Source organism: Phaseolus vulgaris, chromosome 4 (assembly GCF_051622355.1).
Source record: "Phaseolus vulgaris cultivar YP4 chromosome 4, ASM5162235v1, whole genome shotgun sequence".
NCBI lineage: Eukaryota > Viridiplantae > Streptophyta > Magnoliopsida > Fabales > Fabaceae > Phaseolus > Phaseolus vulgaris.
Genome location: NC_143501.1, coordinates 2,213,933 through 2,227,998, shown reverse-complemented (window position 1 = coordinate 2,227,998; position 14,066 = coordinate 2,213,933). Strand labels below are relative to the sequence as shown.

At 33.6% G+C, this 14,066-nt stretch overlaps 3 protein-coding genes across 7 annotated transcripts; 2 read left to right on the top strand and 1 right to left on the bottom strand.

The window, feature by feature from the left end:
- The first annotated feature begins 435 nt into the window (after window positions 1–435).
- On the top strand, window positions 436–4,515 carry LOC137836665 (protein kinase PVPK-1). Of its 4 annotated transcripts, none has more exons than XM_068645350.2 (4): window positions 475–744; window positions 861–953; window positions 1,442–2,445; window positions 3,501–4,515. In XM_068645350.2, exons 3-4 carry the CDS (start codon window positions 1,451–1,453, stop codon window positions 4,333–4,335), a joined length of 1,830 nt encoding a protein of 609 aa, XP_068501451.2. In that variant the 5' UTR covers window positions 475–744; window positions 861–953; window positions 1,442–1,450; the 3' UTR covers window positions 4,336–4,515. The 4 variants fall into 4 exon arrangements, with proteins under 4 accessions (XP_068501452.2, XP_068501447.2, XP_068501451.2 ...); XM_068645347.2 differs by having other exon boundaries at window positions 1,349–2,445; XM_068645351.2 differs by lacking the exon at window positions 861–953 and having other exon boundaries at window positions 436–744.
- Window positions 4,516–4,893: 378 nt separating this feature from the next.
- On the top strand, window positions 4,894–9,111 carry LOC137836667 (altered inheritance of mitochondria protein 32). Of its 2 annotated transcripts, XM_068645356.2 has the most exons (6): window positions 4,894–5,018; window positions 5,108–5,513; window positions 5,639–5,724; window positions 6,853–7,161; window positions 7,547–7,630; window positions 8,550–9,111. In XM_068645356.2, exons 2-6 carry the CDS (start codon window positions 5,211–5,213, stop codon window positions 8,869–8,871), a joined length of 1,104 nt encoding a protein of 367 aa, XP_068501457.2. In that variant the 5' UTR covers window positions 4,894–5,018; window positions 5,108–5,210; the 3' UTR covers window positions 8,872–9,111. The 2 variants fall into 2 exon arrangements, with proteins under 2 accessions (XP_068501457.2, XP_068501456.2); XM_068645355.2 differs by lacking the exon at window positions 4,894–5,018 and having other exon boundaries at window positions 5,281–5,513.
- A 1,006-nt stretch (window positions 9,112–10,117) lies between these two features.
- Window positions 10,118–11,834, bottom strand: LOC137836668 (ARM repeat superfamily protein). The gene is made up of 2 exons (XM_068645357.2): window positions 11,527–11,834; window positions 10,118–11,015 (listed from the first exon to the last, which is right to left on the bottom strand). Exons 1-2 carry the CDS (start codon window positions 11,739–11,741, stop codon window positions 10,244–10,246), a joined length of 987 nt encoding a protein of 328 aa, XP_068501458.2. The 5' UTR covers window positions 11,742–11,834; the 3' UTR covers window positions 10,118–10,243.
- Between the last annotated feature and the right edge of the window lie 2,232 nt (window positions 11,835–14,066).

The following is a 14,066-nucleotide window of genomic DNA, read 5'->3' as shown; positions in this document are numbered from 1 at the left end:
TGAAGTTATGATATTATATTTTTACCCATTTGATCATAGTTCAAACAAGAATAAGATTAAATTTATATATTGTTTAAAAAAATGGAGGAAGAAGTGTTTCATGCATTATGGTTCATGAGAGGAAAATGAAGTGTTATCAAAATCCATTATATTTCTTGCAAAAACAATAGCAAAAAACAAGGAGAATTTGACTTTTATTAGAGAGAAACTACATATTAAGATAAGAATGTCTTTATTTTATTATAATTCACTCATTCCCAACCAATAATAAAGTTAGCTTAAATTATACTAGCATCTAATTTTTCTTTCAAAATGATTAATCTAAATTTTTAATAGATACTAGTTATCCTCCCAATAACAAAACATTGTTATCCACAAAAATAATAAATATTATATTCTTCTTTTATTGTGTAATTTATTAAGTTTTACAATAATGTGTTAAAACAATTTTGTTTGAGTGAGAATGTGTATAGAAGAAATTAGAATTGTTTGTTATTGTTAGTGTTAATTGTTTAGTTTCTTCCTTTTGGATCGGATCTGAGACAGAGGGTGTTTCACTATTGTCACTGCTGTGTTCAAAGACTCTCCAAAGTTACTTCACTCTGTGTTTTCATCATCATTTTCTTCTTCTTTTTCTTCTTCTTCTTCTTCTTTTTCAACAACATGTTTGTTCCGCTGTTCCTCCACCATCCATGAACTGATGAAAACAACGTTTTTTGCTCTTCATTCACATTGCCTGATCAGGTTCTTCCTGTCTTTCTCTCTCTGCCTTTTTCTTGTTCACGGTGATCACTTTAACCACTGTTTCCCAAGCTTTGTGTTTTTTCTTTATGGGGGAGTTTTTCATCACTGTACTGCAGTAGAATCAAAGAAAGCTCAAGGGGGCTTCTAAAGAATCAAACTTTTCAACCTGGGGTGTTTTAGTCTAATGCATTATTGGTGACTTTGATGAGGTTCCTTCCCACATCATGTTTTGGTCTTGTTTGTTGCCATGTGTAAACAAAAGGAACATGGGGTTTTTGGGAAACTCGTAAAACCGAACATTTAACTAACTGGATTTTCTTGAGGCTTAATGAGGAGTCCTTTAGAAGTTTGCAGTTTGTGATTCTTTCTTTTGGGTTACTAGTAAGGTGTCTGAATTTTGAAGTTTTTTTGTTTGGGGCTTTCTGAATTGATTCTGCTCATTTAACTCATTTAGACGGTTTTCTGTTGATTCATTGCGTCTGAAATGGGTCTCTGGCAGATTCTCTAATTTTATTTTTAATTTCCTTACATGTGTCATGTATGTTGATTGATGCCCTTTATCTTATTTATTTGCTGATTCTTTGCTTAAATGTCCATTTTATAGACATTTTTGTAGGAGATTCTGTTATTAGGAGCTCTTTGAATGAGTACATGTTGGTAATTCAGTGTGCTGAGTTGGATTTTTAAGCCTGTTCAGATACCCTTCATGGAGTCTTCTGTTAATGGAGTTGATTCCTTGTCAGAGGTTCAGAATTCAGTTTCTGGGGTACATCATCATGACCCTCTTCCTTCTGGGACTCCCCAACCTTCGCGGCCTCCTTTGAGAGCATCTAGAAACTATGATGGTGGTCATCAAACTAAGGCCATCCACCATCACAACAGCCATGTAATTAATCAAAAGCATTCCCATCAAGAGGGCAAAAACTTGAAGCAAGAAGGGTTGCCAACAAAATTGTCCAGCAAGCTGCCACCACTTGATGATTCCAAGGGTTGTGAGCCAAATGGTGTGTTAGAATCTGAGAAGAAACGAGTAGTTGATAATCATGGAAAGAACTACTCTCCGCCAGAGGCTACTTTCTGTGCAAGTCCTCAGAATAGTTTCTATTCAGCCACTGTTTACTCAGAAGCCAAAGAGAGTTTCACCAACACTGAAGTCAGCGAGTGTGCTAGTGTTGACAAGTCATGTGAGAGTGAAGTGGCGAATTCCAGTGATTTTAATGAGAGCAGGAAGACAAGCATATGTAGAGCAAGTACTGGCAGTGATGCTAGTGATGAGAGCAGCACCAGTAGTTTGAGCAGTGTTTTGTATAAACCTCACAAGGCAAATGACATAAGATGGGAAGCGATTCAAGCGGTTCGAACCAGAGATGGGATGTTGGAAATGAGGCATTTCAGGTTGTTGAAGAAATTGGGGTGTGGAGACATAGGGAGTGTGTATCTAGCTGAACTGAGTGGCACAAGAACTTCTTTTGCCATGAAGGTCATGAACAAGACCGAGCTGGCAAACCGCAAGAAGCTCCTAAGGGCTCAGACAGAGAGAGAGATATTGCAGTCCTTAGATCATCCTTTTCTACCCACATTGTATACACACTTTGAGACAGAAATTTTTTCCTGCTTGGTAATGGAGTTCTGCCCTGGTGGGGACCTGCATGCCCTCAGGCAAAGACAACCAGGGAAGTATTTTTCAGAGCATGCCGTCAGGTTAGCAATTCCTTTTCTACTCGACTCTTCAATTGTATCATATGTAACAGGAAGGCACATGTACAACAAGTTAGGATCAAGTGAACTTGATATTAGCTGGTTCTATGTTCTTTGGAGTTTTGAACTCTAGTATTTCATGTCATCAAGAGCCAGGAGTGAAACTGTTGTTAGTGAAAGAACCCTCCATTCTTTCCTTGGGAATAATAAACTTTTCCCCAGTTGAGGTTTTCATTGTATAAATGTCAAGAAAAACTATCTGATTGTAATTCCTGTCCATTTTCATCAATATGACCCCTGAAATTTCTATGTGGCCAACCTTCAGCATTCTGTGACATTTCATGGCTTTTCTACCCTGTTTGACCATGTAGGACTAATTGTACACTTGCACATTCTCTACCTTTTCTTTTTCTGCATTAGTGATCAGTCAACTTACCTTAGTTCTCTGCTTGTTCCTTTTCCATCATTGTGGCATTCTGATTCTCTTTGAGTTTGATTTTAATCCACTGTTTTTTTCTTAATCAGTGAAAGTCTCTACATTATCTTTCAAATCACTTGTTACTACATTAGTAAAACTTAAAAGAGGATCATTTGAAGCTCTTGTAATAAAGTGGCAATACATGATTAGACTGGTGTAAAAAATTATGTTCTTTCTATAATCAATGCTATGCTCAGTGATCTACAAAGAGCCATTTCCATGCTTGTTTTCAATCCGACCCTGGTGGAATAGCTTCTCTTCCACCCCCAATACTTTTTCATCAAGTGTTTGACCTATGCCATATATTGTTCAAAATATCAGTTTTTACTACTTTTCTTCAGCAAATAAGTAACTAACTAGTATCAATTTGGCCTTTTTATATGTATCTTGCTTGGTGGAAACCACTCCTTGTTACCAAGTCCAACCCAACTTATGACAGATAGATTAAGATTGCTGGTATATTATCTTCTAGTTGTCTGGCTAGGAGGCTTGAAGTTTGACAAAGATGTATCGAAATTTTTGTTTGAATAATTTGTAAACGTACTGTCACTTGTATAACACGGACTTTCTGGATTTATAGGTTTTATGTGGCAGAAGTTCTCCTTTCTTTGGAGTACTTGCACATGCTTGGGATCATCTACAGAGACCTCAAACCTGAGAATGTGTTGGTGAGAGAAGATGGTCACATAATGCTTTCAGACTTTGATCTCTCTCTAAGGTGCAGTGTCAGTCCAACTCTAGTGAAGTCATCAAACAACTTGCAGACCAAAAGCTCAGGATACTGCGTTCAGCCTTCCTGCATTGAGCCAACATGTGTGATGCAGCCGGACTGCATTAAACCGTCGTGCTTCACGCCGCGCTTTTTGTCCGGAAAATCCAAGAAAGACAAAAAGTCCAAACCAAAGAATGACATGCATAACCAGGTGACCCCTCTTCCTGAGCTGATTGCCGAGCCAACAAATGCAAGATCAATGTCCTTTGTTGGAACACACGAGTACTTGGCACCAGAGATCATCAAGGGTGAAGGGCATGGAAGTGCTGTGGACTGGTGGACATTTGGGATATTCCTGTATGAACTTCTGTTTGGTAGAACACCCTTCAAAGGTTCAGCCAATCGTGCAACTCTGTTCAATGTAATTGGTCAGCCTCTAAGGTTTCCAGAATCTCCAACTGTTAGCTTTGCTGCCAGGGACTTGATCAGAGGGTTGCTTGTGAAAGAGCCTCAGCATCGTCTCGCCTACAGACGTGGTGCCACAGAGATCAAACAACATCCATTCTTTCAGAATGTTAACTGGGCACTCATCCGTTGTGCCACTCCTCCAGAGGTTCCAAGGCAAGTTATCAATCTTCCTCAAACAGAGAAGGATCTTGGTGTGAAACCTTCTGGTAATTATTTAGACATTGATTTCTTTTGATGTTCTTGTCACCATTTCTTCTCTGGACCACTTTCCATTTTCATCTGCTGTTTCATCTCTGTCTCTCCTTTCCAATGTTTTCAACTGCATTCTTGTTCACCAGCTCTTATAATTCTCCATCAAAAACTGTTGTAAGAAATTTCTTCAAAATGCCTTATATTCAGCAACAACTTTCTCTTCTCTTGTTTACTTTTCTCCTTTCAACACCATTATTATGTGAACAGAATCCAATAACAGATACCCAATTGCGCCTACTCACCAATAAATCATTAAAAATTCAGACTCTGATCAAAAATTGAAGAAACAACACTTAAAAATTTGCCACGAGCCTCCTCCTTGGTGGTGCTTCTGTTCTTGTTAATTCGCATCATCATTGAGTTTTTTATTCTTAGTTGTTAATTAGTCCTGCAAATGACTGGGTCAAGTAAACGCACGATTGTTATCAACTTAACCAACTGCATTAATTTATTGTAGCGTTGTTCAATTTTCTATATGATTAAAAAAAGAAAATTTTCGATAGAATTTTCAGAGTTTGATCTTTACATATTAAGAAATCAGGTGCTTTAACGTTGACTGGTAAGTTGTTTCATCTCGTGATGGGTTTATGAACTGCCATTCTCGCGCCACTGTAGTTTCCAAAATGCATCACCCCCACGCGCGCCTTCAACAAAGAGTGTAATCGTGTGAGTTTCTTTTAAAAGGGTTTACTAAAAAAAATAATTTTGAGAATTTCTACAAATTAATTTATAAAGAAATTTTTGACTTTTTGAAGTTAAGCGCGTGGGTGGTGCAGATTGAAGAAGGCACGCTTTGTGTCATTTTCTTCATTGCGTACGTCTTTAAGAGTGAATGGTCCGTATGCGCAATGCGCACCCATGCGGTTCGCTTATATAACAGCCAGAATCTGTTACGCTCCCATTCTCTCTCGCTGTAACCGTCGCTTCTCTGTCATGGCTTCTCCCGTTGCCGTCGCCGACGACGCCAAAAACGGCTTCTCTCGTCCGGAGATGTACAAGGAGAATCTCGCCGGCACCGTCGACGCCTACGACCGCCACGTGTTCCTCTGCTACAAGAACCACGCCGTCTGGCCGCCTCGCATCGAGGCCTCCGACGCCGATCCTCTTCCCAAACGCCTCGCCGGTGTCTGGAAAGCTCGCAAAAACGACATCGCCGTCAAGGTTTGGTTTCTGAGTTTTGATTTGCTGCGATCGATTTTAGGTTTCGTCGATTCGGAATCCGATTGTTGATTATTTGAGATTGCGATTTGGATTGATTTTGAAATTGTTTGTTGCGTGTGCGGCAGACGAAAATAACGGTGTGCGAGGCGCGTGAGGAGGCGGGTTTCGCCGACGGTGACGTGTTGATTTTTCCCGACATGATCAAATACAAGTATGCTAAATCTACCACCGCTTGATTTTTTTTTTCTTCAGATTTGGTTATTCGTTGTGTTTGTTCTTAACTTGTATGTTTAAATTGTTAATTGTTGTTTAACATTGGTTTAAAGTGAAAAACATTATTAAATTGCCTTTTACAAAATTATCTTAACGATCATAAAGAGATTCTTAAATGAAAATTTAAATGATATTTCTATTGAAGGAGATTAGAGTTGGAATGAAACGTTGACGTAATTTCTTAATATTTTTCCATTAGAGTCGGAGTTTTATTCTCATAATACAACTATAAATGTTTAGGTTAAAGACTAAAATATATTATCACAGTAAGATTGATTTAATAAGTGTTTGTGAAATTAATTTAGAACTGTTTAATTTTAAAATAGGTATTTATTTTCAATTTTTAATGAAAGAACAATCACACTCTTTACAGTTTAAAAAATAATAATTTCTCATATTTTAATAAAATAATATCTATATCCTTTATGATTTTAATTAAGTGATACTGCATTTTTTTATTTTATTTAAAATATATTGGTTAAAAATTAAATAATTTATTTATGGACAAAATTGCATCCATTTTTCTTGAAATTATTTTGAAAGAAATTCATATTAAAACATTTATCTCGAAATAAAATAATACTTATTTATATTTTCGGGTATATTTTTATAGTATAAATTTAAATATAATAAGTTAAACTTAACATAATACTGTCATATTTAGCATAGTCTGAGGGAAAGTAAGTGTAATTACTTCTATTTCTTTTTATTTTCAAAACAAGTCAGTAATAGAACTAGGTATATTTTTTATTTAATGTAAATTTTTTCTATAATAGTTTCGATTCAAATTTAATTCTGAATTCAGAATAATCATTTAATGTAAAACTAAACTAAACAGCTAAAAATTTATTTAAAAGCACATTAGTTAATAATAATAATATGAAACTAAACACTATTGATTTTACAATAAATATCAAAATGGATTATCAAGTGAAAGCTCCTGTAAATATTTTGGTGCTTGAAGTTATTGTTTGCATGTGAAGTATTGGACTCATACCAAAACGTGTTTATGTTTAAATATTAGTTTTTTAATTTGACAAAGTTTTTGTTGTTGTTTGATTGAAAGGGGTTTGGAGGAATCGAATATCGAAGGCTTTTTCGATGATGTGATAGTGAGTGGTAAAGAGTGGAGTGGTGGTGGAGAGAAGAGTGTGTTGAGGGGTTCGCATATTTTTGTGTGTGCTCATGGAAGTCGTGATGTTCGGTGCGGTGTTTGTGGACCAGTTCTAATGGATAAGCTCAATGAGGAAATTGATGTGAGGGGATTGAAGGATCAGATAGCTGTTGTGGCTTGTTCTCATGTTGGGGGCCATAAGTATGCTGGCAATGTCATCATATTCTCTCCAGGACCAGATGGAAAAATTACGGGTCATTGGTCAGTTTTCACACTTCTAAAATATCTTTGTTTGGGCCATAACTATCCCTTTCATCATATTTATCAATAATTCATTCTTTTTCACCAATATTCCTTTTAAGGATTGCTATTATAGTAATTTATATAAGTAATGAGATATTAATGACAGTATTTTAGTTCAATAATGTACTCTAAATCCTCTTTACTTCATCCTCCTATTAGTTCTCGAGCTTTTTAAGTAGTTAATATAATTGGTGAGTTATTGTAAATCTTCTTTATTAAATTACTATAGATAAAATAAAAACAAAAAAAATGGTTGAAATTAACATGTTTATGAAAAAATATAGACAAACAAATGCCGTTTAATGTTGCTGGTTTGATTGTTGTGCTTAATAATTAATTTCAGGTATGGCTATGTTACTCCGGATGACGTACCTGCCTTGTTGGACCGACAAATTGCCAAAGGAGAGGTCATACAAAAACTTTGGAGGTTCGTACTTTTACTTTTATTCTCTATTTTCTATCAAATTACTTGTAATTACAAAAATATAAAATAAAATAAAAATACCTTCTTAAGATTCTTAAACTACACTTCCATTGGTTATTGGAGTATGGAGTGTGGAATTATCAAGATATTAATGTTAATTTGATTACATGGATGTCGTCCTGCTTCCAGTGATTAGAAGCTGTGTCCTATTAATAAAACCGAATCTCCAAGTTCTTGAATTTAAAATTTATAGAAGTAATCTTTCTAGTACTAAAAATCATGTTAAAGAGTCTTCTAGATAATAAAAAAACCCTTTAAATTTAGTCTCTAAATAATAATAAAATACTCCCTCCATTTTATTTTATCAAAGTTTTAACTAAAATATTTTTATACCCTTCTTTGTTTCATTTTCGCAATGATTGTTAAACAGATAACAATTACATCTTTTTATAATTACACCCAACTCAACACTACATGAACATCAAATAATAAGGTCATTCTTCCACTTAATTAGTTTGTGGCTAATAATAAAAAATTAAGAATACTACTAAAAAAATATTATCACGATTATATTAAAAGGCTTGTACAATACATTTATTCAAAGACCAATCTTATGATATTTAATACTTGAAAACTGTTCAGATAGTTTAATTACTTTAAAGATTACTTGGAAGAGAGGGCAATAGAGGATCAAATCGGTGGTTTATTCCATAGTTAATGCAGTGTTTATTTGCTATGAGCCTAATTCTGATTCATCAACCCTTTCCTGTTATGGTCCTGACTGATCGAATTGCATCTTTCACTACTTAGATTCATAACAGAAGGAAAACGAGATTATTTTTCATGTGATTTATTTCATCTGAAGCACCTGAGCTTCTTATAATGGAGGATGATTTGCTTTGTTTATGTGAAATTGTTTCAGGGGCCAAATGGGACCACCTGTTGCCGAAGTCAAGGTAGCAGATGACCACAAACTTGCTAATGGAGACTATAATGGCAACAACGAAAATGTAGGAGGATGCTGTCAAGGTGTTAATGGGGTTTCTTGCTGCAGAAGTCCAAGCTTTGAGCAAAACAAACAAGACATTGATAATAAAAGCGCAGAAGCATCTAAAAGGCAGGGGAGCAATATAAGTTGTAGTTGGCCTTCATTACAGAAGCGTGACATTCTTACAGCTTCTGCTGTACTTGGAGCTTTGGCAGCTGTTGCTGTAGCTTACCGATTTTACAGAAGGTCAAGCTGAAGAAATTGCCTTTTTATTCACTCTTCTTAGATGATGTAGTCATCAAAACTTCACCTTTTCTTTTTCTTTTCTAGTTAAGTTAAAGTTTCTGCTTCATTGTTTTTGTTATCTTCATTACAAGAAAGGAAAAACACCCGTCCATGTCTCTTGCTCTTGCTTCATAAAACTTTATGTTCAGAACTTTCGATAGAATTTTGGTTCAGTAATTTCACTACTTTTTTTGTTTGTTTTGTTTTAAAACCTATATATACTCTCTCCATCATTCATTTCAATGTAAATTAGCTTAAGTTTTTTTTTTATAATTATGTCTCTTGGCTTAACTGATAAGTAAATATTTTGGTTTATGGATATAGTTCACCAATATTTCAATGATTGTGTGCATCAAGAATCAACTAGGACATTGTCAAGCGGTTTCAAGATTGAAAAGTTGAATAGTACGAAAATATTCGCACAAGTTCCGCTTTTGTTTTTCTAGTTATTTAATTTGTTAATTTCCCAATAGAATACCAGTAATGAATTACTCTTTTGGATTTCTATTACCAACTTCGAGAAATTCTAACCGAACTTTTAAAAGTCGATAATGTGAATATTCAAAACGTTGTAATGAATTCAAATTCAAAAGTTGATTATATAATGCTCAAAATTTGTTATAGGCAATTTATAAGTTGAAAAGTATTTGTTCAATATCATTAATGGACTCGTTACATCAAAGTAGTTTAAACTACTACCTTTAAACCACTCCCTCACCTCTTTAAATTCATTGGGGGGATTTAAGTCTTGACCAAAGAGTGAAGACCCCACATGATTCTAGAGATCACGTTTAAATGTTGATTTGTTTCACTTTTTACAAACTCACAATCATATTCAAAAAATAACAAATCCCACGTCATTGTTTTGCAAAAAAAAATACCATTGTTAGGTATTCGAGATATTATTTACTTTTGAAAATCGATGTTTCATTACGATTTTATCTTTAAAAGACATTTAAATAGATTAAAGAAGGAAAGAATATATAAAACTGTCGTTATTCTTTACTTCTAAAACTGTCGTTAATCTCGATTTCTAAATGATGAGACTATATTAGAACCAGAATATTAACAAATGTGAGATCCTAAACTCTAATCGAAATTCAAACTTTCAAGCTTTGTAATTCGGAACTAGTGAAGTTAAAGGCCAAGCATAGCCAGCAATTGATATCACCAAACTAAAACACGATCATACGAGAAAACCCGAACCAATATATGTACACAACAATGTTGTGAATTCTACTTTGGTTTCCTAATATCTTTTTTTCAGCAATGAAGTCCTTGTCAAAAACATCGTTAATGCCAGTAAGTTAGAAAGAAGAAAACAAAAGTGATGCAATCAAAGACTAAGCATGGAGCTTTGCAATCATCTCCTCTACTAGCCTCAAAGTAGTATCTGCAAATGTCTCTCCTTCTGCTTCAATTTCATCCATTATCCTTTCTATCTGCTCATGATTAATCTGTTTACATCTTGAGCTATAATTGGAGCAGTCCCTCAGAAGCAACAACAATTCTCTAGCCATGGATTTGGCTCTCCAAGTTCCATCCACACTTAACTGAAGCAACCCTGGCATCACTCCCTCTGTCAAAATCAACCCTCTATACTTCTCTCTGCAGCTCTGGCATACAAGGAGAAGTATACACACTGCATGCTCTTTGCTCAGTGAAGAACCATCTTCAACAGTCTCAACCAGTATCCTGATTGCTCCCATGGTACTAGCAGCCTCACATAGTGCACTCTCTGATGAAGACATGAGGTTTTCTAGCAACCCAATTGCCTTCTCAACCAATGAAGATGATTTTACTGAGGTGTGGATCAGTTCAAGCAAAGAGAGCATGACCCCAGAAGAGACAATCAATGGAACAATCTCTTGGCAGGTTGCAAGATTGTGTAGAGTAGCAATAGCATCAAGCTGAGACTGAGTGCTACAATTGCTGTTCACAAACTCAGCCAAGAGTTGAACAGCTCCAGAAGAAGCAATTGCTACCTTATTTGCTTTGCAAGAGGAGAGAGTTAGCATGGCTGCCAAAGTCAACTGTGCCACTCTCTGGCTATCACCATGGAGGAGACTCAGCAGAACTGGCAAAGCTCCAGATTTGATGATCCGAATCTTGTTTCTGTAAAAATTTCAGAAAAGTTTTCTGTACCATTACATTAACTGCTAAGGAAACTTTTGAAGGAATTCGTACAGTAGAAGGGATTTCTTTGATCCTTTGTGTTTTATACATTACTTTTAGGTAAAGAAATATGATGGTAAAATCTATCATTAACCAATGGCAAGCCTTGTTTGTTACCAAGAACATATTCCTTAGCCCCACCACACCACTATACCAAAAACCCAATCATGAGGGTACTAAAAGGTTCACACTTTTTAATTTTGCTCCAACACAGTGTTGTGTTTTCTATGCTTTATTGCCTCTAATCCTTGCAATGCACACAAATTATTTATGGTAATCATTTGTTCTCTTAAACACTCTCAACTCCTAATTATTTAGGTGCACTGCATTTTAAGAATTCATCAGGGTTAAGACAAAATTCAGAGTTCAAAAAATACTTAAAAAAAGTTACAGATATTGTGGACTTCAACAAGCAAAATGAGAGAAGTTTACAATGAAATGATGAACTAACCTCTCACAGCCAAAGGAAAGACTGAGCAAAGCACACAGAGCAGCTTCTATTGCTTCATAGTTTTCAGAATGAAGCATGGAAACAAGAGGAACCATGACTCTACTTTCCTCCAGCTTTTGCCTCTGCCTACTGCTGAATCTACAAAGCTCCAAAGCTGCTTGAATTTGGGATTCTTCACCACCATTCCAAAGGCTTTCAACAACCTCTTTTGCCATTGAAGCTCTCTCTAGCTAGCTGGTTCAGTTTCTTCCTTTGCTGTGTCTGAACGTTGTATCTCAGAAAGTGGTAAATGTAGCATTGAGATTGGTTGCTTGAAGAGGCAATGTTAAGCTTTTGAGGGTATTCCAATCCATTGTTTCAGCTAGAAGCAACATAGCATTCTTTTGGTCAGCTTTTGCATTTTTCTTTTCTCTTGGTGTGTGTTTTGTTGGGTACCAATAAAAAACAACATTGATTCCTAAGAATGAATCTTTAACTTTCCTTATATGGAAGCAAACTCAGTGAGCTTTTGGTAGGTTCAATATTTTTGGTCAATTTTATACTGATTTTGTGCTTCTGCTTTAATGGCATAGGTTTGGTTATAGGTAGGACTAGGACTCTGGAAAGAACATATACTATGTTAATCAATCACTCTTGTGAATCACATTCACAACATTGTTTCTTCTTTCTTATTCTTTCCTTCAATCATGCCACCAAACTCCTTTTGACCACTAAGCCACCAATACCTCAAGAAAGAATCATAACTTCATCACCAAAGTACAAAACTAGAAAAGGAAAAAAATTTAAAAATATCTAGTGATTTTCAAATCACAACAATTAAATGAAAAGATACCACAATTTATTAAGAAAAAATTACAAAAAAATCCCATCAAAAATGGCTTTTATAATCAAATTTTGAATCTTAGACTTAACTACATGCACCAACTTTCTTATTTCTGATTGAAAAAAGTATTCTGGATTGTGATTTTTTTTCTATATTATTTTACAATTTTCAATATTATTATTTTAATAATTTTTTATATTATTTAATTATAAATGTAACTTTTATTATATATTTTTTTTAAATTATCATATTAAGAATTGTATATAATTACTTTAAAAGTATAATTTTTCTTGTCATATTATGATATATATAGTTTTGATCCATCCAGATTAATTCTCATAATCAAATAATTGTTATTTTCTATCAATCCAGATTAATTATCATAATCAAATGATTATTATTATGGTATGTGATTTGGATCTATCAGACTAATTCTCATAATAAAATTATTATTATGGTATATGATTTGGATCAATCAGATAAATTCTTATAATCAAATGAGATCACATAAGAAATAATTAATAAGAAAAATAATGAGTCCAATCAAATTAAATAAGAAATAATTTTTTTAAGAAGATTTAATGGAATGTACTGCTTTCGGATTTCAAAAGAATTGTTTCCGGAAAAAAAGTTATTTAGTTTTTAAAATATTTTATTACAATGTAATGGTTTTTTAAAAGACTTTTATAATTTATATTTTATAGAATTTTCAAAATATGTGAAATCACAAGATTTGAAATTATTTTATGGATTTACAATAATTAAAAGGATTTCTCGCCTTTAAAAAGAATCATAAATATATATTAATTTACCTTTTAAAGTGAAATGCATCTTATCCTAATATTATTTTACTATACAAAAAATACATAAATTAAAGTGTATTTTGGTGGTAGTTAATGCTAATATTTTTATTTTTTTTGAAAATCATCATAGAAACAAACAAATATTTGATAATAACATACCTGGAAATTATTAAAAACAGTACGTTATTGGTAATTATGAAGAATGATTTCTAGTATATTATTGATATCTTGCTTATTTATTTTTTGGTAAAGAAAAATACAAGAAATCAAAGTTATGTTATGATATATATATATATATATATATATATATATATATATTTCTATAATATATTAATACGGTATGATGACGTGTGTTTGTCTATAATTTAAAAGCACTTTTTTTTACTTCTTTCTCCTCCTCCTTCTTTTTTTAGTTTGATAACTATGATATCACTAATTTTGATTTATTTTTTGAGTTTGATAACTATGATATTATAATATTTTATTTACTTTTTCAAGGATTAGTTTGTTCTTTTAATACACACATTACTTAAAGAATACTATTAATAGTATTTGTAATTGTTACTTTTCCCTTATAAATTTTATGTTTAAAATTTTTTTTTGACACTTTGACAATTATAATATTTTTTTATATACTTCATTTTATTATATTATTTTATTGTTTTTTTATTGAATTATGTATTATTAATTTATATTTTTAGGTACTAGCCGTACATACCATGTCTAGGTCCTCTAAATGATTCGTTCGACATTCTAAACCCAATTATGTTCAAGCAGAGTTAATCAAGCTAATCGAAGATTAAGAGCTAGGTAATGTATTCTTAACCATGACTCAAACCCTCTAATTTTGTTTAATGAGAAAGGCTCACTAAAATAATATAAATAACACACATCCTAAGAACCAGGTACGTCAT